General features: G+C 44.1%; 1 protein-coding gene across 1 annotated transcript in view; it reads left to right on the top strand.

Annotated features, from left to right (window-relative positions):
• The window catches only part of TCP11L2 (t-complex 11 like 2), a 63,316-nt gene extending 38,090 nt beyond the window's left edge, over positions 1-25,226 (top strand). Inside the window, exons 4-10 of the mRNA XM_069764309.1 lie at positions 7,582-7,702; positions 10,777-10,997; positions 14,969-15,105; positions 20,455-20,636; positions 20,730-20,902; positions 21,031-21,203; positions 22,139-25,226. Coding sequence (XP_069620410.1) covers positions 7,582-7,702; positions 10,777-10,997; positions 14,969-15,105; positions 20,455-20,636; positions 20,730-20,902; positions 21,031-21,203; positions 22,139-22,371 — 1,240 coding nt within the window. The 3' untranslated portion in view covers positions 22,372-25,226. The remainder of the gene's footprint in view (positions 1-7,581; positions 7,703-10,776; positions 10,998-14,968; positions 15,106-20,454; positions 20,637-20,729; positions 20,903-21,030; positions 21,204-22,138) is intronic.
• Positions 25,227-27,267: the final 2,041 nt, after the last annotated feature.

Below are 27,267 nucleotides of genomic sequence, written 5' to 3' on the forward strand. Positions count from 1 at the left end.
AGAGCAGCGAGCTTGTCCAATGCGGCAAGGAGAGCCCTATGGCTTAAAGGTTGTCCTGGGGATTTACCGTCTAAACTTAAACTGTGCTCCATCCCATGTGACGGGCAATTCCTTTTTGGCAAAAAGCTAGAAGAAATCTTGGAACATTCAGGAGATAAAAAGTAAGCCTTTCCCAGGTTTTTTGGGATCTCTAGAGAAACTTTCTTTCGGAGGAGAAGATTTAACAGAGGTCGCCCCTCAGGAGATAGGAGAAATTGGAACTTTAAAGATAAAAGGGGGTCGGGCTACATGATCAAAGGGCCCTCTACATCAGCAAAAAAAATCCCTTTATTGACATTACATCCGAGGTTGGAGGAAGGCTCTCCCTCTTCTTTCCCGCCTAGATAAACATCTCCCCCAGCACCTGGGTATTAAATATTATCAAAGACTGTCTAAAGATAATATTCAACCGTCCACCCAGGCAAAATTTCATAACACCCCGGAGGAAGTCCGAGCAGGAGCAATCTGCTCTGGAGACAGAAGTCTTGGGACTTGTTCACAAGAATGTGTTTTGTAGGAAGTCCTGGCTCGGGAGGAAGGAAGGGGGTTTTACTCCCCCCTCTTTATGATACAAAAACCTGATGGCTCCTGGAGAACCATAGTCAATCTAAGGAAGTTCAATCAATCGGTAGAGAACTACTCCTTCAAGATGGAGTCTATCAACATGACCACAAAACTTATGTTCCCACACTGCTTGATGGCAGTAAGGCTACTTTCACACTAGCGTCGTTTTCAATACGTTGCAATGCGTCGTTTAGGGGAAAAAAACGCATCCTGCAAAGTTGTTTGCAGGATGCGTTTTTGCCCCATAGAGTAACATTACTGACGCATTGCGACGTATTGACACACGTCGCAACGTCGTGCGACGGTTGCGCCGTGTTGTGGCGGACCGCCAGGAGCAAAATACGTTAAATGTAACGTTTTGCTGCCGGCGGACCGCTTTTTCCGACCACGCATGCGCGGCCGGAACTCCGCCCCCCACCTCCCCGTGCCTCACAATGGGGCAGCGGATGCGCTGGAGAAATGCATCTGCTACACCCGTTGTGCGGCGCAACAAACGCTAGCGTCGGAATCTCGGCCCGACGCAAAGCGACGGGCCGAATCCGACGCTAGTGTGAAAGTAGCCTAATAGACTTAAAAGGATGCATATTACCATATCCCAGTACATCAGGAATATCGGAAACACTTGAGAGTAGCACTTTACATGCAAAACAGAATAAAACATTTCCAATATACAGCCCTTCCATTCGGCCTGTCTACAGCTCCCAGGGTCTTCACCAAGGTGATGGTAGAGGTAATGTCATACCTCCGATCCCGGGATGTAGTGATTGTCCCATACCTGGATGACTTTCTTGTGGTAGGAAGGTCAGAGACCCACTGCGCCCATCAAGTAACAGTTGTAACGTCAACTCTAATAGAGCTGGGATGGATAATAAATACCCACAAATCAAGATTAGTACCAGTAAAAGTGCAGTCCTTCCTAGGATTAATACTGGACTCAGAGCGTCAGCTCTGCCTCCTTCCGGAGAACAAAGTGGCCAAAATAATGAACCTGACTGGTACAGCAATACGTCAAACAGCAATGACCCTAAGAAAAGCAATGTCTCTACTACTCATTAACGTCTTGCATTCCGGCTATAGGATGGATATAATTTCACCTGAGACAGCTGCAGTTGGAAGTTCTGTCAGCTCAGAAACTGTTAAGAGGGCATTTAGAAGGAAATCTATGTCTTTCTAAGGGCATAAGAGATTCCCTAATTTGGTGGACTGAGAAGGAACATCGCACAATGGGGGGTTCAGTGGCAGAAACCGGTTGAAGACATCATCACGACCAACGCAAGCGGTATAGGTTGGGGCAGAGGCGTAGCTAGAGCTTTTGCCGCCCGGGGCTGTTCCCGAGTTTGGCGCCCCCCCCACCCCCCACTCAATACACACAAAGGTTACCAAAAATTGTTTTCCTGTTTTGTAGAACGTAAACTGGGCCTAATGGTGTCACCCCCACATGCCAAACCTGTGACTTAATACCACCACACCATGACCAGGCCACATAGTGACCGAATAATACTACATACAAGGGACAAATACCACAACACCATTTCCAGACCACATATTACCACCACATAGTGACTGAATACTACAATACTGATCAGTAATAAAAAAAAAAACACAATACTATCACCATAAGTGCCAGTATTCACAGGAGATCTGTACTTAGTATGCAGTGTCTGTGTAGAGGTAATACAGAGATCACTGGTGACATTATACACAGGACCTCTATATAGTATACAGTGTATAGTGTCAGTGTATAGGTAACACTGACTCACCAGTGACGTCTCTAGGTGAAGTCCTTCATCTTTCATCCAGCACAGACCGCCATCATTCCTTCCAGCCAGGACTCGTTTCTGCAGGAAATAACAGTTATCTCGAGCTCCGCTTGCAGAACACATTACTTAATTTTTCACAACTTCTACATTACACCACATGAAGATAAAAAGGCAATATAGTGTCACTCTGCACAGTAACAGGACCGCCCCCCCATTTAAAACAGTATACTCAAAAAATAAAATAAATACATCACTGCAGTAATAATATCCCTTAATTATCCCCTATGGTAACACTATTCCCCACCCTGGCCCCGTTTATCTCATTCCTGGCTCCAGCCATATGTTCTCGCATCCTGCCCTCATGAGTATCTATTCTACCCCATATGATCTCCCCATCCTGCCCCACCAGCCTCCATCGTATCCGTCCTGCCCCATGATCCAATCCTGCCCCGTATCTCCAATCATGCCCCGTATCTACATTCTGCCCATGCCTCAAGTCCTGCCCCCAGTGTGTCCAGCATATTACCCCCATGTTGTCCAGCAATCTGCCCCAGTGTGTCCAGCATATTACCCCCATGTTGTCCAGCAATCTGCCCCAGTGTGTCCAGCATATTACCCCCAGTGTCAAGCAATCTGCCCCAGTGTGTCCAGCACTGCCCCCAGTGTGTCCAGCAATCTGCCCCAGTGTCCAGCCTTTCCCCAGTATGTCCAGCAGTCTGCCCCAGTGTGTCCAGCATATTACCCCCAGTGTCCAGCATTGCCCCAGTGTGTCCAGAAGTCTGCCCCAGGGTCTCCAGCATTGCCTCAATGTGTCCAGAAATCTGCCAAAGGGTCTCCAGTATTGCCCCGGTGTGTCCAGCAATCTGCCCCATGGTCTCCTGTATTGCCCCAGTGTGTTCAGCATTCTGCCCCATGGTCTCCAGTATTGCCCCGGTGTGTCCAGCAATCTGCCCCATGGTCTCCAGTATTGCCCCAGTGTGTCCAGCATTCTGCCCCATGGTCTCCAGTATTGCCCCAGTGTGTCCAGCAATCTGCCCCATAGTCTCCTGTATTGCCCCAGTGTGTCCAGCATTCTGCCCCATGGTCTCCTGTATTGCCCCAGTGTGTCCAGCAATCTGCCCCATGGTCTCCAGTATTGCCCCAGTGTGTCCAGCATTCTGCCCCATGGTCTCCAGTATTGCCCCAGTGTGTCCAGCATTCTGCCCCATGGTCTCCAGTATTGCCCCAGTGTCCAGCATTCTGCCCCATGGTCTCCAGTATTGCCCCAGTGTGTCCAGCATATTACCCCCATGTTGTCCAGCAATCTGCCCCAGTGTCCAGCATATTACCCCCAGTGTCAAGCAATCTGCCCCAGTGTGTCCAGCACTGCCCCCAGTGTGTCCAGCAATCTGCCCCAGTGTCCAGCCTTTCCCCAGTATGTCCAGCAGTCTGCCCCAGTGTGTCCAGCATATTACCCCCAGTGTCCAGCATTGCCCCAGTGTGTCCAGCAATCTGCCCCAGTGTCCAGCATTGCCCCAGTGTGTCCAGAAGTCTGCCCCAGTGTGTCCAGCAATCTGCCCCAGTGTCCAGCATTGCCCCAGTGTGTCCAGAAGTCTGCCCCAGGGTCTCCAGCATTGCCTCAATGTGTCCAGAAATCTGCCAAAGGGTCTCCAGTATTGCCCCGGTGTGTCCAACAATCTGCCCCATGGTCTCCTGTATTGCCCCAGTGTGTTCAGCATTCTGCCCCATGGTCTCCAGTATTGCCCTGGTGTGTCCAGCATTCTGCCCCATGGTCTCCAGTATTGCCCCAGTGTGTCCAGCATTCTGCCCCATGGTCTCCAGTATTGCCCCAGTGTGTCCAGCAATCTGCCCCATAGTCTCCTGTATTGCCCCAGTGTGTCCAGCAATCTGCCCCATGGTCTCCAGTATTGCCCCAGTGTGTCCAGCATTCTGCCCCATGGTCTCCAGTATTGCCCCAGTGTCCAGCATTCTGCCCCATGGTCTCCAGTATTGCCCCAGTGTGTCCAGCATTCTGCCCCATGGTCTCCAGTATTGCCCCAGTGTGTCCAGCAATCTGCCCCATGGTCTCCAGTATTGCCCCAGTGTGTCCAGCATTGCCCCCAGACAGACATAAAGAAAAAAAAAAAAAAAGTAAAATCCTCACCTCTCCCGTTCCTAGCGTAGGTCCGGTGCAGTCAGCGTCTCTCCGGCTCTGCGACGCTCAGGACAGAGAGGCAGAGCGGCGCGCACAGTAGTGACGTCATCGCGCCCTCTGCTCTGAGACGTCGCAGAATCAGAGGACGCTGAAGCCGCAGGAACCAGGAGAGGTGAGTATTAGAGCGGGGGGTGGGGCCCGGGGGTGGGGGGAGCTGGCCCTGGTCGTGGCGGCGGACGGCGCCGCCCGAAGATTTAAAGGGGCGTCTTCTTTTTTTTTTTTTTTCCTTCTTCTCCTGCAGCGCCGGCCGCGGCCGCCCCCCGCATTGTGCCGCCCGGGGCGGACCGCCCCCCCCGCACCTCCCTTCCTACGCCACTGGGTTGGGGTGCTCATCTGAGGTCTCATTCAGTACAAGAAACCTGGTTCTTGCGAGAAAGGAATAATGGTTCAAACGAAAAAGAACTATGGGCAGTGGAAAAGGCTTTGAAACATTTTCTGCCCTTGCTCCGGGGCTGCCATACTTGGATCATGTCGGGCAATTGAGCAGTGGTGGCTTAGATCAATCACCGAGGAGGACGAGGTCTCGGGGCCTCATGGAGGTGTCAAATCTACTTTTCCAGTTGGCAGAACACCTGTCGTCCCTGACCGCACTACACATAAGGGGCGTAGAAAACACACATGCAGACCTCCTGAGTCGCAGAGGTTTGAGACAGGGGGAATGGTCCTTAAACCCTCAGGTGTTCCAATAAATAGTACACCAGAAATAGACTTGTTTGCCACTTCACACAACAAAAAAGTCAAAAAATTCTGCTCCCTGAATCCAAGAAAACATCCTTTTGCAGTAGATGCCCTGCTAATACCATGGAGGTTCTCTCTGGCCTACGCATTTCCCCCGATAGTGATGATTCCAACAGTAGTCCGGAAGATCAGAGAGGATCGAGCAAAAATACTCACAGCTCCATTCTGGCCAAGGAGGTTATTGTTCTCCTTTCTAAGGCAGGTGTCATTAACAGACCCATGGATTCTTCCAGAAGTTCCGGACCTGTTAACCCAGGGACCAGTGAGCCACTCTCAAGTGAAAGGCTTCCATCTGGCAGCCTGGAATTTGAGAGGGTGTTACTGAGTCGCCAGGGATTCTCACCAGGGTTAGTCTCCACCCTATTGAAAAGCAGAAAGCCTATAACATCGAGAATCTACGGTAGGACATGTAAGAAGTTTCTTGACTTCCTGGGTGAACCGTTGGATGTAGCTCCAGTGGGACCCATCCTAGAGTTTTCGGCAGACAGGGTTGCAACTCGGATTAGCGAAGAGCACCCTTAAGGTTCAAGTTTCAGCCTTGGGGGCCCTATACAACTGCAATCTAGCATCTAATAGATGGGTTTCATGATTCATAAAATCCTGTGGCAGCTCTAGGTCGGTCATTATCCCAAAATCCCTTGGGATCTAAATTTAGTCTTAGAAGCCTTAACCAAAGACCCTTTTGAGCCTTTGCAGGAGTTGTCACCTAAATTACTCATCCTTTAAACAGTTCTACTGGTAGCCTTAACATCGGGAAGGTGATTTGCAGGTCCTGTCTATATGCCCTCCTAATACTCAGATATTCGAAGACAGAATTGTTCTAAGACCAGATCCGGCGTATCTCCCCCAGGTAGTCCTTAAATTTCATAGGAGTCAGGAGATTACTCTACCATCATTTTGTAATAATCCTGGAGAACAAAAATTCCATACGTTAGACGTAAGAACGTCCATGTTACAATATATGTCCATGACTAGCCAGTGGAGGAAAGACCAAACCCTATTTGTAGCCTTTCAGAATAGAAAAAGAGAGTGTGGGGTAGCTAAAAGTACCATTGCCAGATGGATCAGGGAGACCATTAGTTTATCCTACTCTGCGAGTGGCACTCCGGTTCCTGAGGGAATCAAGGCTCACTCCACCAGAGCCATGGCTACCTCCTGGGCAGAGAAGGCTGAGGTATCGATTGATCAAATTTGCAAGGCCGCTACCTGGTCCTCACCCTCAACTTTTTTCAAACACTACCAGCTAGACCTTTCCTCTTCTGCTTACCTAACCTTTGGTAGAAGGGTACTGCATGCTGTGGTCCCTCCCTAAGGTTTCATTCTACAAAAGTCTCTCAGGTGTGCTGTCATGGGAGATGGGAAAACACCAAAGTCACTTGATCACTTACCGGTAGCCGGTTTTTCCGGAACCCTTGACGGCACCTGTATATTTCCCCCCCCCCCCCCCCTTATCACCCCTTCAGTGTGCACTATAGTTTTGGGTGTTTTTTAGTTAATGTAATGTGGTGACGGATTTGCCATGTGTACTAACCAGGGGGGCCTCTCATGCTCTGAAAACCAACTGAAGCGACTGAGAGGTACCGCCCTTTTATTTTCTGCAGGGTTTCCTGTCCTGGCTGGGCGGATCCCCTCTCTCAAGTGTGCCATCGTGGGTTCCGGAAAAACCGGCTACCGGTAAGCAACCTTGGTGTTTTCGGAACCCATGACAGCACCCGTATAGTTCTTTTCTCCCCCCCGCCCCCGCCTTCTCACCTTTTTGAGTGTGCACTATAGGGTGGTTTGTTTGTTTTATTTTTAAATGTTGGTCATGTGTGTAAATTTAACCGGAGGTCCTCCATGCTCTGTAACCCAACTGAGGCGGGGGAGAGGTACCACCCTTTTATTTCAATAGGTTTACTTCCCTGGCTGCTCCCTCTCTCAGGTGTGCTGTCATGGGTTCTGGAAAAAATGGCTACCAGTAAGTAACCTTGGTGTCTTTCTAAGTTTATAATTAAAAAAAAGCAGCAAATAGTTTATCCATCCATGATTGATATAACGAACACACCTGTCCCAAAATCCTTTTTTTTTTTTTTTTTTTTTTTTTTTTTTTTTAAAGCTTGCTGGGTGGTTTGAAAAGAAAACTAATTTGGGGATATACGACCACTTTCAGGCTCAGGGGAAATGTTGCTCTTGCAGCGTGCTTCTATTACAATACATGCAAGCTGCAGAAATGAAACAAAGCTTTTAAATTGAAACCATTTATGCAAAATGCATATATGAACCTTTACAATTATGCTTATCTTTCAGCTTGGAAGGAAGGGTAAAGCAGATTGTCCACAAAGCTTTCTGGGATTGCCTAGAATCAGAACTTAAGGAGGATCCTCCCAAGTATGATCATGCCATCAAGCTGTTTGATGAAATAAGAGAGGTAACTATATTTAACTCCTTCCCGTTCCATGATGTACTATATCATGGAGCAGGAGTATGCTGTGGGCTTAGGAACTGATCCCAGTGCGCACACAGCAGGTGCAAGTTATGTTATACAGCCAGCACATACCTCTAAGGCTATGTGCACACGTTGCGGATTAGCCTTAAGATTTTCTGGTGTGGATTCTGCATCTCTAGGCAGAAAACGCAGCTGTGGATTTGTCGCGTTTTTTTTGTGCGGATCCGCAGCATTTTTGTGCGTTTGTTTTACCCCTGCCCTGCGGATTTCTATAATGGAATGGGTACAAAAACGCTGCAGATCTGCAAAAAAAGTGACATGCTGCTTCTTTTAATCTGAGCGTTTCCGCACCGATTTTTCTGCATAGCGTTTTTTTTCTCATTGATTTACATTGTACTGTAAATCAATTGCGGATCTGCAGCGTTTCTGCACCGCAAAAAACGCTGCGGATCCGCAGCGTGTGCACATACCCTAACAGCAGGAACCGAAGCTAGCACTGATTGCTGTTTTAACCACTTAAGTGTCCGTCCATCTATGACAGTAACATTCATGGTGCTGCAAGCATAGTGAGGGTCCATTCAGACACCTATCGGCCCTCCAGCTGCGTGATTGTGGGATGTCAATGGCTTGGCATGACAGTTGGAGGAGGGGGTGGCCCGCTGAAGGCTACCATCTTGGTACACCTTCGAAACCCAGCCACAGGCTGGTCTTCATAGAAGACCTTGTTTTTTGTTGTTTTGTTTGTTTTTTTGTTTGATCTCTTAAGTACTGCAATATAATCCCAAGTCAACGTTTCCTACAGGTGCAGAAAAATACAGTTAAAAAAAAAAAAAAATAAATTATGAGGGAAAAGGGGTGTGATTTGTTTTTTTTTTTTCAACAATGCAGTAAAAAAAAACTATAGAAGTTTATACGATCTTGCTGCATTCATTAGTCAGACCTATAAAAGCGATGACACTTATCCGATATGGTACATGCATTCAATAAAAATTTGATCTGGAAAAGAAAAAAAACACATATATATATAATGTTAGGTCCATATATATTTGGACAGAGACAACATTTTTCTAATTTTGGTTATAGACATTACCACAATGAATTTTAAACAAAACAATTCAGATGCAGTTGAAGTTCAGACTTTCAGCTTTCATTTGAGGGTATCCACATTAAAATTGAATGAAGGGTTTAGGAGTTTCAGCTCCTTAACATGTGCCACCCTGAATTTAAAGAGACCTAAAGTATTTGGACAGATTCAATAATTTTAAATAAAATGTTCATTTTTAGTTCTTGGTTGAAAACCATTTGTTGGCAATGACTGCCTGAAGTCTTGAACTCATGGACATCACCAGACGCTGTGTTTCCTCCTTTTTGATGCTCTGCCAGGCCTTCACTGTGGTGGTTTTCAGTTGCTGTTTGTTTGTGGGCCTTTCTGTCTGAAGTTTAGTCATTAACAAGTGAAATGCATGCTCAATTGGGTTGAGATCAGGTGACTGACTTGGCCATTCAAGAATATTCCACTTCTTTGCTTTAATAAATTCCTGGGTTGCTTTGGCTTTATGTTTTGGGTCATTGTCCATCTGTAGTATGAAACGACGACCAATCAGTTTGGCTGCATTTGGCTGGATCTGAGCACACAGTATGGCTCTGAATACCTCAGAATTCATTCAGCTGCTTCTGTCCTGTGTCACATCATCAATAAACACTAGTGACCCAGTGCCACTGGCAGCCATGCATGCCCAAGCCATCGCACTGCCTCCGCCGTGTTTTACAGATGATGTGGTATGCTTTGGATCATGAGCTGTACCACACCTTCGCCATACTTTTCTCTTTCCATCATTCTGGTAGAGGTTGATCTTGGTTTCATCTGTCCAAAGAATGTTCTTCCAGAACTGTGCTGGCTTTTTTAGATTTTTTTTTTAGCAAAGTCCAGTCTAGCCTTTTTATTCTTGATGCTTATGAGTGGCTTGCACCGTGCAGTGAACCCTCTGTATTTACTTTCATGCAGTCCTCTCTTTATGGTAGATTTGGATATTGATACGCCTACCTCCTGGAGAGTGTTGTTCACTTGGTTGACTGTTGTGAAGGGGTTTCTCTTCACCGTGGAGATTATTCTGCGATCATCCACCAATGTTGTCTTCCGTGGGCACCCAGGTCTTTTTGCATTGATGAGTTCACCAGTGCTTTCTTTCTTTCTCAGGATGTACCAAACTGTAGATTTTGCCACTCCTAATGTTGTATCAATTTCTCGGATGGGTTTTTTCTGTTTTCGCAGCTTAAGGATGGCTTGTTTCACCTGCATGGAGAGCTCCTTTTTACTTCACAGCAAAACCTTCCAAATGCAAGCACCACACCTCAAATCAACTCCAGGACTTTTATCTGTTTAATCGAGAATTACATAACAAAGGGATTGCCCACACCTGTCCATGAAATAGCCTTGGAGTCAATTGTCCAATTATTTTTGGTCCCTTTAAAAACAGGGTGGCACATGTTAAGGAGCTGAAACTCCTAAACCCTTCATCCAATTTTAATGTGGATACCCTCAAATGAAAGCTGAAAGTCTGAACTTCAACTGCATCTGAATTGTTTTGTTTAAAATTCATTGTGGTAATGTATATAACCTAAATAAATAAATATATATATATATATATATATATATATATATATATATATATATATATATATTATAATATTTTTTTTTATATTTATTTTTTTTTTCCCCTTTTTGGGTGCTACTTTTTTTTTTTTTTTTTGACCAGTTAAATAATGAAATGTGCACAACTTTGGTATCACTGTAATCATGCTGTCATGAAGAACCATGTTGCCAAGTAATTTTTACCACACAAAGAAAGCCGAAAATAATTTATTTATTATTGATTTATTTTTTTTCCTCAACATGTCATTACATTTGGGTAAAAAAACACATTCCCTTACTACATTTATATAGTAAATTATCTGTCACGAAACAAAAATAACATTGAACAATGGCTGCATCCTGACGGCATTATGGGTGTATATGGAGATCTCTGTGCACAAATGTAATAATGTCTGTATTGCAGATTCTACTTTCCTTCTTAACTCCTGGTACAAACAGACTTCGGACTCAAATCTGTGAGGTTCTAGACGTGGATCTAATAAGGCAACAGGCAGAACACCACGCTGTTGATATTCCGAAGCTTGGCAGTTATATCATCACTATAATGTCCAAGTTATGTGCCCCTGTGAGGGATGATGATGTGAAGAAGCTCAAGGCCAGTGGAGACATTGTACAAATGCTTAGGTTAGTGTATATTCTTTTAGATTTTCAACAACTGCAAATATTGTGTTTTTTACGTCCCAAGCACCACCACTGACTTTGGAGAACACCATTTTTGACATTAAGACAGTCGCCCCACTGGTTTGATTCTGCAGAAGGCGCCATTCTGGTAGCTTTACTTGTCTCCTGTACTAGTTTGTATCCATTTTACCAGTTTTGTTCTGTGGAGAATCTAGACATGACCCTGATTAGGATTTAGTTGGAAGTTGTCCTCCTTGTCTTGTCAGATCTTATAGATCTGACTTGGTAGATTTATCATATCAAGGGATGGTCCCAGTAGTATGTATGGACATCCTATGAATTCACACCATGTAGCGTTACATATCTGCCTGCAGTTTCCTTCGATGTTGATTGATAGCAGCGTGAAGTAGCTAAAACACTGCCAACTGGCCTTCAATAACTAAAAGGGTTGTCTAGATAAGAGACCCCTTTTGGGCGGCTGCAGTCCGACAGGTACTCATAAGGGCTCATTCAGATGTCTCTGATTTTTCATCAGTGTTTGTATGTCAATACCATTAGTCAAACATACAGGGAAACTATCATTGAAAGCTTGACGCCTGTTCTGTGTTTTGGAGACGCTCCTGGCTTTGGCATACTAATACTGATGAGAAATCACTGACGTCTGAATGAGCCCTAGCTCTGTGGTCTATGTAGTTGCAGTCTTGATGCTAAAGATTGTCCAGGATTAGAGAAACATGGCTTCTTTTACCTTTTTCACACCTGCCCACAGGTTGTGTTCAGAAACCATTTCTACATGCTACCTATGGTATTGCAGTGCTGCTTAATTCACCTAAAAGGGGGTCTGTCAGTAGAGAACGACTGTTTAAACCAGTGTTTCCCAAACTCCTGTCCTCCCGGACCCCAACAGGTCATGTTTTCAGGATTTCCTCTAGTATTGCACAGGTGATGGAAGTATTCGTAGTTCTCCCATTGGTGCAGCACTATGGAAATCTTGAAAACATGACCTGTTGGGAGCCATGAAGACTGGAGTTTTGGAAATACTGGTTTAAACCAAGTACAGGCACTCGATGCACCATTGGTGTGGCCAAACATTTATGTGCACCTTCCCACCTGCTTGTTTTCCCTCCCCTCCCCCCTTCCCCCTTTTCTTTGACTGTTCTGGCTTTATAGATGGAAACCAAATAGGTGGAAGGTGCATTAAAATGATTGGTCACACCAAGGGTGCACTGAGTGCCTGTACTTTGTTTGAACAGTCATTTTCTGCTGACGGACTTTCTTGAATAAAAGCAGAGCTCAATACAAGGCACTCCTTATGGACTTGTGCGTTTTTTTTGGAAGAAACAAGCTATGTTTTTCTGATACAGGATAGTCCCTTTTTATTAATGAAAATTAGAACAAAAGTCTTGCGTAAAAGTAAAGGCTGCATTGTGCCCGCAAATACACAATTGCCTGGTGTTCAAAATAAATAAAACAAAGAAAACACTGACTTCACCTCTGCTGCTTTTTAAATAAGTGTATTTTGATGTGTGAAACGTTCTGATAGGATCTTGGTGCAAAAGGATAAAAGAACGATCAGTGCATTTACAAAATAGCTCAAGTTCCCTCCAGTGATTCCAGTTGCAATGCTGATCCAGGGAAAGTGGGTTAGCTTCTGGTCAGTGACTCCATCATCTACAGGCGGAACTTTCCAGCTGCCTGAAGGTCAGATCTGGAAGCTTAAGTGCAGTTATTAATAGTACTGCACTCGTCACTTTCTAAAGGGAGTGCCAGAAGCGCTTGTATGGTATTCCTGTCTGTGTGGTGCAAGTTCTCTGGCTGTTTCTGTCTCTATAATTGACGAGTATTTTGTAACATTTATCTTTACAACCTTCACAGTTTTAAAGGGACCGAAACTGGAATTATTTACTGCTAGAGTTAAGGGGCTTGTCCTTTCAAGAAATGTATGGCCATATTCTCAATTGTTTGTAATAAAAAAACAGAGTCCTACTTTGGGTCCAGCGCTATGTCTTTGGCTACAGCAGTGATATCTCATCAACACCACTGCAGGCAATCACTGAGCTTGGCAGTTTGTGACATCTACACTGGCAGAGCCGCTGAGCTCAGTGATTGGTTGCAGCGGAATCACCATCTGGCACAAGCTACAGCCACACAACAAAGACTGGGACCGTGGTGGAGACATAGCACTGGACCCCGGGTGGATAATCACGTACGTTACAGAGCCAATAGACAAAGGTTGTTGAAATAGGACAACCACTTTTCTTCTTTCACAAATCTGTTATGGCTAATCCTATAATACAGCATGGCGGAGGGGGATCAGATCACCCAAACTTAATCCTGTTGTTATTCAGGCCTGACATGGCATAGTAACATAGTAACATAGTAACATAGTTAGTAAGGCCGAAAAAAGACATTTGTCCATCCAGTTCAGCCTATAGCCTATATGGCGCCATTATGATATTAGATATATTCATGTTAATAGTATTGGTGACGCCCCTGTCACTAGCGAGGCCTGTAATTCTTTTGAGAGGATATAAAAGTATCTCTTGGGCCCTGACTTCTTTCATCATCCATTTACAGACATGAAGAAAGGTAAAAAAAACCTAGCGGTAGATACTCTACACGTTGGCCTCCCCCTGAACTGAAGGCACAGATATCATTTCTACAACCTTTGAAAAGACAGGCTAGTTGTAGTGATTTGTAAAGGTCTAGGTGGTATTCTTTCCTCCTTGAGGTGGGGGCCAAGCTTGCATACTGACTTGTGGGTCCGGCAGTGCTGCCTGGGTACGGGGTGTATAAATTGCTTGGCCTAGGTCTCCCTACGCCAGCCTGAGGAAATCTGTACCTCATAGACCTCCGTCAGACCATTCATCCAGCAAACCAGTATTTTCCTGTGAACCCTGAAGCCGCTGTCTGCAGATGGCTACGTCATAAGTTAAAAAGACAGGATTAACTTCATGGATCTTTCTTGATCAATTATACATTGTCTATCGCTAGATTATTTATAAATCTTCATACCATTTGTTGTGAAAAAAGCATCGAGCTGCTTCTTAACTGCTGCTAAGGTGTCTGCCATTACTACCTTTTGAGGTGAGGTACTTTCCTTTTGAAGAAGACCCTGCTTCAGCTGAATATTGTAGGTCATGCAGCAAGGTTTGTTATAGGGTCAGCATTGACCTGTAGGGCTCGTTCACATGAACACGACCGAGTGCAATGTTTTATCGCACACCACTCGAACCAATATTATACGATGAGGCAATGCAGGTCTGTTATATTGTCTATTATTTTTTTGTTTTTCTCCTGCCAATTTGACATAAGAAAAAGAAATCTCAGCATGCTGCGAGTAGCTCCAAAATTTGGATCATGCACACCCATACAAGTCTATGCATGTAAAACATTGGACTGCACTCTGTTAATCCGAAATTAATTTCTCCATCTTTTCCTCATCTGTGCTCAGATTCTCACTTGCGAGAGCATCTGATCACACTACGATGACACTTGACTCTGCCGAATGTCATTAGCATAATCTGCCCGATTCTCTTCCGAGAGAATTCATGCCCAACTGACTGCAGCCTTAGGGTGGCTAACTCCATTAGGTAGCGTTAAACAGCCAGCTTTCTTATTATTGAACGTCTAATTTACATAGGCGTCTCTAAAGGATTCGTGCTCCCATACACATTAGACTGAAGTTGTCCCCACCTGTAGATATCGGCGGTGATCAGCCAGCAGTCTAGTGTGTATGGGAGGTGACAGATGTAGTGAGGGACAAGGAGGATCTGACCAAGTGGATTTCTAGTGTCCTACCATTTGATTTTCCAGGAGATGAGCTGGTGCCAGAGCAGTGTACCTGGCTTTCCAAGAGTCATCAAATCCAGAGCAATCAAGACCAGGACTTGTTCTTGGAGTCAGAAGGTTGTACTTGTCCTGTTCCATTTACCCATTTTATTTCTTCCCTTCTTTCACTTTTCCATCATTAGGGATGTCTTCCATGTACTGGACCTCATGAAAATGGATATGGTGAACTATACTATCCACAACATTAGACCACAGCTTCAACGGCAGTTGGCAGAATACGAGCGAGTAAAATTCCAGGAAATACTTGAAAAATCACCTGGTTTGTATGAGCTTTTATAGCCTAGCAATGGTTTGCTTGTATTATTGATCTGAAAAGGTGTTGGCCACTTTATTGAACAGATGTGTGAGGGCCATGATTTTGTGCCACTTGGCTGCTGTGGAGGAGCGTGTGACCGTGACCAGATCAGTCCATCAGCCTCCTCCAGTTAAACGCCATGCATGGGAAAGCTATTTTTCCATTGGAGGGACTGCTGGCAAGATCTCGTCACCTGCTCCTCCACCGGCAGCCATATTTTGGAAAAGGAGAACTGTTCAATCCGTGCAAGTATGAGGAGAGCCTGCAATCTTCATATATTACAAAATGCCACAAAAACGCTGTCCGCAGCACATTTGTAAAAATAAAGATCACACCTTTTTTTTTGGGAAGTGCATTTGGACAGCAAGGTGGATTGCTGTTAAGGGAGAGCAAAAAAAAATCTATAAATCTTCAGCATAGCGAGTGTGAGCGAGCTGAGTGTGGCCTGAGCGTAAGTGTGGACAGCGGTAAGTGTGACTTGTGATTCAGTGAAGAGGTATTTGGAAAGCCTTTAACAAATACCTGTGTGAATTGGTGTGAGTTGCTGAATTGGGGGTAGCTATATTCATAAGGGGTTAACTTAGGGTGGGGGCTCATAATTAAGGGTTTATAAGGGGAAGCTGTTTGGGGCTCCAGTCCTTTTTGGAAGTGCATTTGGACAGCAAGGTGGATTGCTGTTAAGGGAGAGAAAAAAAAAAAATCTTTAAATCTTCAGCATAGCGAGTGTGAGCGAGCTGAGTGTGGACGGCGGTAAGTGTGACTTGTGATTCAGTGACTTTGGAGTCAGGGAGTTTCCAAGGGAGGAATTACTGAATTGCTGTCTGTATTTTATTAATACTTTGTATTTATTTTTTATTTTTTTTATTGAACTGTTCTGTCTGGTGCAATCCCCATTAGGAAATGTGCTCCACTCTTGTTAATGCCATCCAGTGCACATCTTGCCACATGTATGCAATCCTTGAGCAGCCGATCAAGGGTGCATACTGCTGTGCAAGATGTGATTCTGACTCTAAATGTGCAGCTGGCAACACTGAGATCCATAGACAATATGGAGAGGAGTCTTCTGCTCACGGAGCAGACGCTCAATGGGACAGATGAGGGGGGGGATGGTGGGATGGAGCTGCAGGACAATGAAGTAGCAAGCTGGGTGACAGTTAGGAAGCGGGGTAGAGGGAAGAGTGCCAGGGAGGCTAGTCCTGACCTGGCACACCCCAATAAGTTTGCTAAGTTGGCAGATGAAGGGGGTGCCAGTACAGGGGTAGCACTGCTGCAGCCAGGCATGTCCTCTGAAAGCCGGAGGAGTGACTGCTCCAGTAAGGAGGGAAATAGGAGAGCACGGCAGGCCAGATAGGTGCTGGTAGTGGGCGACTCAATTATTAGGGGAACAGATAGGGCAATCTGTCACAAAGACAGGGATTGTCGAACGGTGTGCTGCCTACCTGGCACTCGAGTCCGACACATCGCTGATCGGGTGGACAGATTATTGGGAGGGGCTGGTGAGGACCCAGCGGTCATGGTGCACATTGGCACTAATGACAAAGTTAGAGGTAGGTGGAAGATCCTTAAAGATGATTTCAGGGAATTAGGCTGCAAGCTGAAAGCAAGGACCTCCAACGTGGTATTTTCCGAAATACTGCCGGTACCACGTGCCACGCCAGAGAGGAAACTGGAGATTAGGGAAGTTAATAAGTGGCTCAAGAATTGGTGTAGGAAAGAGGGGTTTGGGTTCCTGCAGAACTGGGCCGACTTCTCAGTTGGCTACAGGCTCTACGCTAGGGACGGGCTGCACCTCAATGGGGAGGGTGCAGCTGTGCTGGGGGAGAGAATGGCTAGAAGGTTGGAGGAGTGTTTAAACTAGGAATTGGGGGGGAGGGTATTCATTTTATAGGAGGGGAAGATAGTGCAGACATAGACCTGGGCACAAATAAGGAAATTGGAGGTGGCGGTGGCATGGGGGGTGGGGTCAGAACAGTTAATAATTTAAGAAATAGAAGTACAGAGAGGAACATAAAGTGCATGTATACTAATGCCAGAAGCCTCGCCAACAAAATGGACGAATTAGAACTAATGTTGTTGGAGCATAATTATGACATGGTGGGTATATCTGAAACGTGGCTGCATGAGAGCCATGACTGGGCTGTTAACTTGCAGGGCTATAGCCTGTTGAGAAATGACCGTACAGATAAGCGAGGGGGAGGGGTGTGTCTATATGTAAAATCGTCCTTAAAACCCATCCTGCGTGATAATATAGGTGAATTTAATGAAAATGTAGAATCCCTGTGGGTGGAGATAAGGGGAGGGGGAAAAAATAATAAATTACTGATAGGGGTTTGTTATAAATCTCCAAAAATAATGGAAGCAATGGAGAATATCCTCGTAAAGCAAATAGATGAAGCTGCGACTCAAGGAGAAGTCATTATTATGGGGGACTTCAACTACCCTGAAATAGATTGGGGAACAGAAACCTGCAGTTCCAGCAAAGGTAATCGGTTTTTGACAACTATGAGAGACAATTACCTTTCACAATTGGTTCAGGACCCAACAAGAAGGGGGGCACTGCTAGACCTAATATTAACCAACAGGCCAGACCGCATATCAAATATAAGGGTTGGGGGTCACTTGGGAAATAGCGATCACAAAATAATAAGTTTTCATGTATCCTTTAAAAAGATGTGTAGTAGAGGGGTTACAAGGACACTAAACTTCAGGAGGGCAAATTTCCAACGGATGAGAGAGGATCTTGGTGCAATTAACTGGGATGATATCCTGAGACACAAAAATACACAAAGAAAATGGTAGACGTTTATTAGCATCCTGGATAGGACCTGTGCACAGTATATACCGTATGGGAATAAACATACTAGAAATAGGAGGAAACCAATATGGCTAAATAGAGCTGTAAGGGGCGCAATAAGTGACAAAAAGAAAGCATTTAGAGAATTAAAGGAAGTAGGTAGTAAGGAGGCATTAAATAAATACAGAAAATTAAATAAATTCTGTAAAAAGCAAATCAAGGCAGCAAAGATTGAGACAGAGAGACTCATTGCCAGAGAGAGTAAAAATAATCCTAAAATATTCTTTAACTACATAAATAGTAAGAAACTAAAAAATGATAGTGTTGGCCCCCTTAAAAAATAGTCTGGGTGAGATGGTGGATGAGGAAAAAGCCAATATGCTAAATGACTTTTTTTCATCAGTATTTACACAAGAAAATCCCATGGCAGACAAAATGACTAGTGATAAAAATTCCCCATTAAATGTCACCTTCTTAACCCAGCAGGAAGTGCGGCGGCGTCTAAAAATCACTAAAATTGACAAATCTCCGGGCCCGGATGGGACACACCCTCGAGTACTGCAGGAATTAAGTACAGTCATTGATAGACCATTATTTTTAATCTTTAAAGACTCCATAATAACAGGGTCTGTACCACCGGACTGGCGTATAGCAAATGTGGTGCCAATATTCAAAAAGGGAACAAAAACTGAACTCGGAAATTATAGGCCAGTAAGCTTAACCTCTACTGTGGGTAAAATCCTGGAGGGCATTCTAAGGGATGCTATACTGGAGTATCTGAAGAGGAATAACCTCATGACCCAGTATCAGCACGGGTTTACTAGGGACCGTTCATGTCAGACTAATTTGATCAGTTTCTATGAAGAGGTAAGTTCCGGATTGGACCAAGGGAACCCAGTGGATGTAGTGTATATGGACTTTTCAAAAGCTTTTGACACGGTGCCACACAAAAGGTTGATACATAAAATGAGAATAATGGGGATAGGGGAAAATATGTGCAAGTGGGTTGAGAGCTGGCTCAGGGATAGAAAACAAAGGGTGGTTATTAATGGAGCACACTCGGACTGGGTAGCGGTTAGCAGTGGGGTACCACAGGGGTCAGTATTGGGCCCTCTTCTTTTTAACATATTTATTAATGACCTTGTAGGGGGCATTCAGAGTAGAATTTCAATATTTGCAGATGACACTAAACTCTGCAGGGTAATCAATACAGAGGAGGACAATTTTATATTACAGGATGATTTATGTAAACTAGAAGCTTGGGCTGATAAATGGCAAATGAGCTTTAATGGGGATAAATGTAAGGTCATGCACTTGGGTAGAAGTAATAAGATGTATAATTATGTGCTTAATTCTAAAACTCTGGGCAAAACCGTCAATGAAAAAGACCTGGGTGTATGGGTGGATGACACTCATATTCAGGGGCCAGTGTCAGGCAGCTGCTACAAAGGCAAATAAAATAATGGGATGCATTAAAAGAGGCATAGATGCTCATGAGGAGAATATAATTTTACCTCTATACAAGTCACTAGTTCGACCATACTTAGAATACTGTGCACAGTTCTGGTCTCCGGTGTATAAGAAAGACATAGCTGAACTGGAGCGGGTGCAGAGAAGAGCGACCAAGGTTATTAGAGGACTGGGGGGTCTGCAATACTAAGATAGGTTATTACACTCGGGGCTATTTAGTTTGGAAAAACGAAGACTAAGGGGTGATCTTATTTTAATGTATAAATATATGAGGGGACAGTACAAAGACCTTTCTGATGATCTTTTTAATCATAGACCTGAGACAGGGACAAGGTGGCATCCTCTACGTCTGGAGGAAAAAAGGTTTAAGCATAATAACAGACGCGGATTCTTTACTGTAAGAGCAGTGAGACTATGGAACTCTCTGCCGTATGATGTTGTAATGAGTGATTCATTACTTAAATTTAAGAGGGGACTGGATACCTTTCTGGAAAAGTATAATGTTACAGGGTATATATACTAGATTCCTTGATAGGGCGTTGATCCAGGGAACTAGTCTGATTGCCGTAAGTGGAGTCGGGAAGGAATTTTTTTCCCCAATGTGGAGCTTACTCTTTGCCACATGGGGTTTTTTTTGCCTTCCTCTGGATCAACATGTTAGGGCATGTTAGGTTAGGCTATGGGTTGAACTAGATGGACATATAGTCTTCCTTCAACCTTAATAACTATGTAACTATGTAACATGGCCAACCCTTTATGAGTCATCTGCTTTTAAGAGTCACTTTTTTAGACTTGTGGACTCACTAAATCTATTAGAGGTCCATAAAAATGAATGAATATGAACATCAATATTTATTAGTCAGTTTACTGCAGAATATTATATTATGACATTTCCTTTTGTGTTCAATGTCAAATTGTGCAGTAGCAGATCTGTATTGCATCCTAGACCAGTTTTCTGCTGGAGGTACTACTTGGTAGAGAGCAGCTATATAGTTGGGTGCTACGGTATAGGGACCATAGAACTTAATCTGAATATATCTTCATTGTAGATGCACTGAATCAGACCACCAAATGGATAGAGCAGGCTCTTAAAGATGCAGTAGAGGCAAAAGCTAAGGAGAGCACATCTAGTGGAAATGGCGTGTCTGTGGACAACCTGAGCCCAACCTTGGTGCTAAACAGTGGTTTTGTTAAACTTCTGCATATGGATTACGACAGTGTTGTGCCAGAGGTAGGTGGTAATTACAGAGTCCACTATTAAGGCCTACCATTTCTACAAGTCTACGGACTGGTGTCAGCATATTGGCTTTCTCCTCCTTTCCAGACCGTCATCACAGATGACCTGCGTATTGTGGACCTAAAGAACAAGCTGCATGAAGTGAAGCTTGTAGCTTGTGTGTGTCTTATTAGCCAGAATGCCCTGGGTCCTGTAAGCACTACTGGATTTATTGAACAAGTCAAAGAAATCGCAGCCATTCTCCTTCAAGGTCTGAACAAGTAAGTGCCATATTTTAACCTTCCATCATACTAATGGTAATCTTTTTATCCATTTCATTAATATAAATTGTCTTAAAAATAAAAAATCCCATCCTCCATTCCCCCCAACCTTATCAATGTTTTTTTAGAAATTTTAACTTCAAGGAGGCTCTTACTGCACTGAGTACCAAAATATCATACGAGATGAACAAATCGCTGACAGACAGAGGGTTACCTGCACTTGGCATTGAGGCGAACAGTATCCTGGAAGGACAGATCTGCAGCCTGACGGAGAAAAACCACCCGATCTACAACCTAATTGGTAGGTATAACACCATGCCTACAGGCAGGCAGGAAGGCAGCATTCTTCAGCTGAATGTTCTTGCGTTGTTTCATTGTGTATCTAACTCTCCTTTACAGGGCTCAATGGTGGTGTTGCTAAAGTTAAATTTTTTGTGGAAGATAAATTGGTCTGAATAAAAGGAGCAGAAAACCCCCTTTAATATATTGTTAGGTGGGAGAATTACAAAAACTAAGTGGGCGATTCTGAGCTTATTGCAGATGATTTGCGCTGCCCAAGCTATGTGTGTATAGAATGAAGTCTTCTGCCTGTTAGCTTTAGTTTTTTCCTCGATCCCTTAGACTTCGGGTATCTCTTGGCACATCATTATCCCTATTGATATAGTATCTACCTCTGCCTTTTCTTATCAAATAATGTGACACATCAGAAGTTGGAAGAGCAGGTTTTAACCATTAAATTTGGTAAACTTTGTACGGAAACTGCTTGTTCGAAAAGTAGTTAAACAAGCGGTGTTATATAGCTGCTTGGTTCTGACGTAGATGTAGCTGAACTGCAGTACCACACACAACCTGCTAGCAGATGTGGCACTGTGGAGAATGCAGTCATATTTTCAATAATCCTAAACAACTGATACTGACTAGTGTTGAGCGAACGTGCTCAGATAACGTCTTACCTGGCCATGCTCTGGCGTTATCTGGGCGTGCTTGTTGTATATTATGTTTGAGTCCCTGCGGCTACTTGATTTGCGGCTGTTAGACAGCCTCAACATGTGCCGCAAATCATGCAGCCGCAGGGACTCGAACATAATAAATGAGCATGCCCAGATGCTCGGATAACACTCGAGCATGGTCGGATAAGACTAATACTGACCAATAGTCAAATACCCCTAAAAGCAATAAGAAAGGGTTTAAGATTTGTTCAGTTCACTCTTATAACTTTTTAAAATTCTTTTTCAGATAAACGGATCCAAGAGTACTTGACCACATTCCTCTGCCTTCCTCAGCCATACAAACAAGTTCCTGTACTTCCCGGAGGTCTTACACCAGTCCATAAAGAAATGGAATTCATCGGATTTCAGTATGCAAACATTGTCAATTTCAACAAGCAAGTGTATGGACCTTTCTATGCCAACATCTTCCGGAAGCTGCTTTTCAGTCAACCACAAGGAGACAAAGCAGTGGCACAGTAGTGGATAGGATAGCCATTAAAGGGGTTGTTCGGTGTGAATTGACTGCAGACTTGTGAATTCCCCCCAGCGCACGCAGTGTATTATGCAAGGATTTGATGATCTCTGAGCTGGGACCAGAGGGCATGTATGAGTTATACATACTCCTGGGCAGCGCCTGTCTAGTGGACGCGGCCTCACTCCATACAAGTGTATGTTGCGAGGCTGGACTGGTTCTGCCCAGGAGTATGTAGAACGCATACATGCCCTCCAGTCCTGGTGCACACCGGGAAATACTCGGTGCGTGCACTTGGGGGATTCATAAGTCGCAGACTTATACATTTTGACCGGACAACCCCTTTAAATAGGAGGCCTCCCCTCATGTACATAGTGGCTTCTTAATGGAAGATGAAGGATACTTTTGTAAAGAATTTTAACATGCATTATTCAGTAGAAACTACTGAATATTTAAAGTTTTACGTTTTTATGGAAAGCAATGCCAGTATTTTTTTAGACAAGTAAAAGGCTATTGGTTGAAGACCGTTTAAGGGAATAAAACTGCCCTAGTTTGTGTCTGGGAGTTACATAGTGGGTGATATAAGGGCAGGAAACGGTTCTCCTAAAGCCCTCCAGTCTGGTTATGTAGATTTACACCTGGATAACTGGCAGGATATGTCTCTTACAGACTTCTGTAATGACTGTGACATTTGTCAATCTATAGGTGCCATTGTAACTGTGCCCACACTTGTACATGGATGGGCGTTTTGCATGCGTCATATGATAGTGTTTGATATATTTCTTTAGTTTGTTTCTTGATAGGATAGTAATGTCCTAATTGTGATTTCATATGCCGCGAGCTGAAATCTGAGCAGTTTTACAGAGGAGTAGTTCATGAATTTTTCTATCCAGCTTCATACACTACGAGAGGTTGGTTTCTCTGTTCCTCCGAGGACAAGCTAGTAGAAGTAAAAATAAACCTGGTGCTCCACAGTCCAGCAACTCTTGGTTCGGGAAGTGTCCTCCATCCATAAGGATAAGTGCTCATCCTGACTGGCTATGATGGAACAGACACAATGCTGTTCTGTGGTCCAATAAAAGCCAACCAGGGCCACTATGGCAGAATAAGCATAAAACACTGGTCAAGAAGTCCTGCGGATGAACTATGTTTGCTGACATTTGCGTGTATGCTGTTTATTAGGACCATTGCTCTGCGTTGCAGGCACCTTCTTCAGGTTTATATTATTAATGCACGCTCTTCATCACTGTCACTTCTTGACCCTTTGTTTTTATTTTAATTCTATAGTAGTGTTTCTTCACCCCAGTGGAGGTATATAAAGGACACTTTAGGCTTATACATTAGCATGCCGGAAAGTAGATCTATTACCGGTGGGAGCCATGTAATGCAGTTAATGGTGGCCGTCCACACAGACTAGCAACCTGTGATTCCAACCTAGCTCGGATCTGACTATACACATGCAAAGAATAACTAACGTGTCTTACTTTCTTCTTCACAGTGTATTTCACTAAAGGGGGTTGTCCACTGCTGAGGCATTCGCTTCTCAGTCCCTTGTAAAATAATATCTATACTCTCCTCCGCCACCATTCCAGTAGTGTTGACGCTCGCTCTACCCGGGATCGTGTGACTTAAATAATGTTATGTTAACCCTTGCGGCAAAGCAGCCTTGCCTTCACTCTCCTCTCCTACAGACCAATCAGCAGCTCCTCTGGATGTATGCGTTTCGTACATAGGAGAGTGAAGCAGCGCTGATTGACAGGCAATCCCTGCAACCAATGTCATGCGATCCCCGGGAGAGCCAGTGTCGATACTGCTGGAATGGCACCGGAGGGAAGTATAGGTGTTATTATCTTACAATGGGGAACTATAGGCATTGAGAAGGTGTTATCTGAGTAGTGGACAGCCCATTACAGCTCACTATGACATGTAGTAGATATGTCCCGATCTGTTCCCTAGAAGTAGAGCACTGCCGCTATGCTTGGTCTACCTTCATTACTACATTCGTGCAATACATTGTATCCTCGCTGGTGTAGCTAGCACGCATTACTTTCCTTGTGTAGAGGATACGTAATGTTGGCAGTGTCTTGTGGTGGTTCTGCAGGCATTTTCCCTTCTACAGCTCCTTTTTCTCGGGTATCTTGGAGAGACCCTCCAGCATTTACACAACTATATATTGCTTGGTTCTATTAAAGCTTACAGTAGCCTGCATGATCGCTTGTGCACAAATGTATTTTATGCATGTGTCATTATTATTTGGCCCAAGTTTTGCAGTATTTTCTATTTTATTGTGGGAACATTTAATGTGATATTTTTAAGAATTTATAACTGTTTATGTGAAATTCCCTGAACTGGTCACTAATAAGAATTTAGCAATGTAATCTTGCACAAATTATCAAATAACATTTTAGGTTTATACTCCTTGTCTATATGCGAAACGTAATCGCAAACAGTGTCTCATGATTTTAGGTCCCCCTCCCCCGGCCCTCTATTGTGTTGTATGAAACAGACCATACTCCGGGTGACGTGTGGACTACTGACAAGGCCAAGAGTAGGACATGGAGCTGCAAGCTCTTCTCAGGATTCGGCCAGATTCACACGAGAGTATGAAAAAAAAAAACAGGTTTTAATCCAGAAAACTCTTAGGGTAAGTTCACACTAAGCGGTGTGTTTTTTTTGTTTTTTTTTTTGTGCAAATTTTCAGCTGCCTTTCACAGTACCAGCTGTCTCGGATATCAGAAATCTCATGCACACAGCTTGTTTTTTGCACAATAGAGCGTGTCACTACTTTCATGTTTTTGTTTTTTCAGAGCTTTTTTACACATTGATATGAATATGTGGCGAAAATAAAACGCAGGTATCCGTTTTTGTTTGTTTTTTTTTTGTGCCAATACCTGATTCTGTAGAATAGGACTTTTTTTTCACTAAACTTTATCAGCACGTGCAAGATGCAAATCTAGCATGCCAAAAACGCAGCGAAAAACCGAGCACTTTTTTTTTTTTTCTGCAGCTTCTTTCATGCCAAGAGATCAGGTTCTGCTGCAGGAAAAAAAAACACCTAGTGTGAACTTACCCTTACTCTTTAGTATGTAGCTTGTTTTTTTTTTTTTTTTTATACAGTTGCAGTGATTTATTAATTTACAAAACCATTTACACTTTCCTATGTTAAAGAATTGCAATGTACCCCTAAAAAAAAAAATGCTATACATATGGCTTTTTTTTCCCCCCCTATCCACCCTTTTTCACACTGATTTAGTCGATAAAAAACAAATCGCCAGTCTGCACTGCCCCATTGAATAACATTGGTCCTAGTGTAAACCACTTTTTTTTCTACAAACCAACAATATGGTCCTGTGAATGAGCCTTTTAGAGGTGCTTTAAACCTCCTTGTGATTCTATAATTTTAAAATTTCAGTCCAGTATTTCTCACTAACTAAGTGTGTCGGTTAGGCCAGTCTCACACGTCCAGATAATTCCGGTACCGGAATTATCCGTGTCCGTGTGCTTACCGTGAATATCCCTGTGGCACACGTGCGGCAGCCGTGTGCCAACTGGGTACCACACGGACCATGCAGGAGACAGCGTTTCAAGTAAGCGCTGTCCTCTGCATCTGGTGCTGAAGCCGCCATTCATATCTTCTCTCCAGCAGCGTTCGCTGGCGAGAAGATATGAAAAATCCTTTTGTTTTTTTTGTTCCCCCCCCCGCTGTTACTATGTTACTAAAATACTCACCCGGCTCCCTCGAAGCGTCCGCTCCGCGCCGCCCCTTCTCCTGTATGAGCGGTCACGTGAGAAGGTGCGGCGAGGACAGGACCCTGCGAGGGAGCCGGGTGAGTTTTTTATTAACAGGAGAGAAGATATGAATGGCGGCTTCAGCACCACGTGGGGGGGACATCGCTTACTGTAGCGCTGTCTCCTGCACGGCACACGGACTGCACATGGACAGCGTCCGTGTGCGGTACGTGTTTTACACGGACCCATTGACTTTAATGGGTCCGTGTAATCCGTGCGCTCCCACGAACACTGACATGTCTCCGTGTTTTGCACACGGACACACGGTCCGTGAAAACATGCTGACATGTGCAGAGACACATTGATTTCAATGTGTCTACGTGAGTCAGTGTCTCCGGTACGTGAGGAAACTGTCACCTCACGTACCGGAGCCACTGACGTGTGAAACCGGCCTTAGATAGGTTGTCTGAGAGTTTAAAAAAAAAAAAAATGCAACTAGCCAAAGGGAAAAGTTCTGAAAAAAAAACAACCCACGACTTCACATTAATCAGCGGCTGCCCCAGTGCCTCCTGAATGTCAATTAAAAAAAAAAACTATACAAAAAATAAACAATTTTGGTATAGCAGCCTATACTTCTTGCATACAAGCACTAATGTGCAACACGCAAACATCATTGCTGAAGTTGTGGGAGGTGGACAGTGGAGCAATAAAGTAATGAGGCACTTAGAGAAGCCCTTCCAGCAGAAAAAATCTATTTTTGTGTGTGTGTATTATAGAGTTGTGTAGACGTCTCTATACTTGCTGATTGCAGTCTTCTCCAATTCTTCCGCACTGTTCCAATCTTCTTCTAAATCACTGACCTCAATTGAGAATAGCTGTCTCACACAGCGTCACAGAAGGAATGTTTCATCAGAAAATGATTAGTGATGAGCGAGTATACTCGTTACTTGGGTTTTCCTGAGCACGCTTGGATGGTCTCCGAGTATTTGGGCGTGCTCGGAGATTTCATTTTTCGCAGCCGCAAATTATGCAGCTGGAGGCGAGGAAAACTAAATCTCCGAGCACTAACAAATACTCTCCACCTGAGCGTGCTCAGAGAAATTCGATTAACGAGCATATTCGCTCATCACTAAAAATGACCTATTGTTTATATTTAGCTTTTATGTTACATTCAA

The sequence above is a fragment of the Ranitomeya imitator genome, chromosome 4 (assembly GCF_032444005.1).
Source record: "Ranitomeya imitator isolate aRanImi1 chromosome 4, aRanImi1.pri, whole genome shotgun sequence".
Lineage (NCBI taxonomy): Eukaryota > Metazoa > Chordata > Amphibia > Anura > Dendrobatidae > Ranitomeya > Ranitomeya imitator.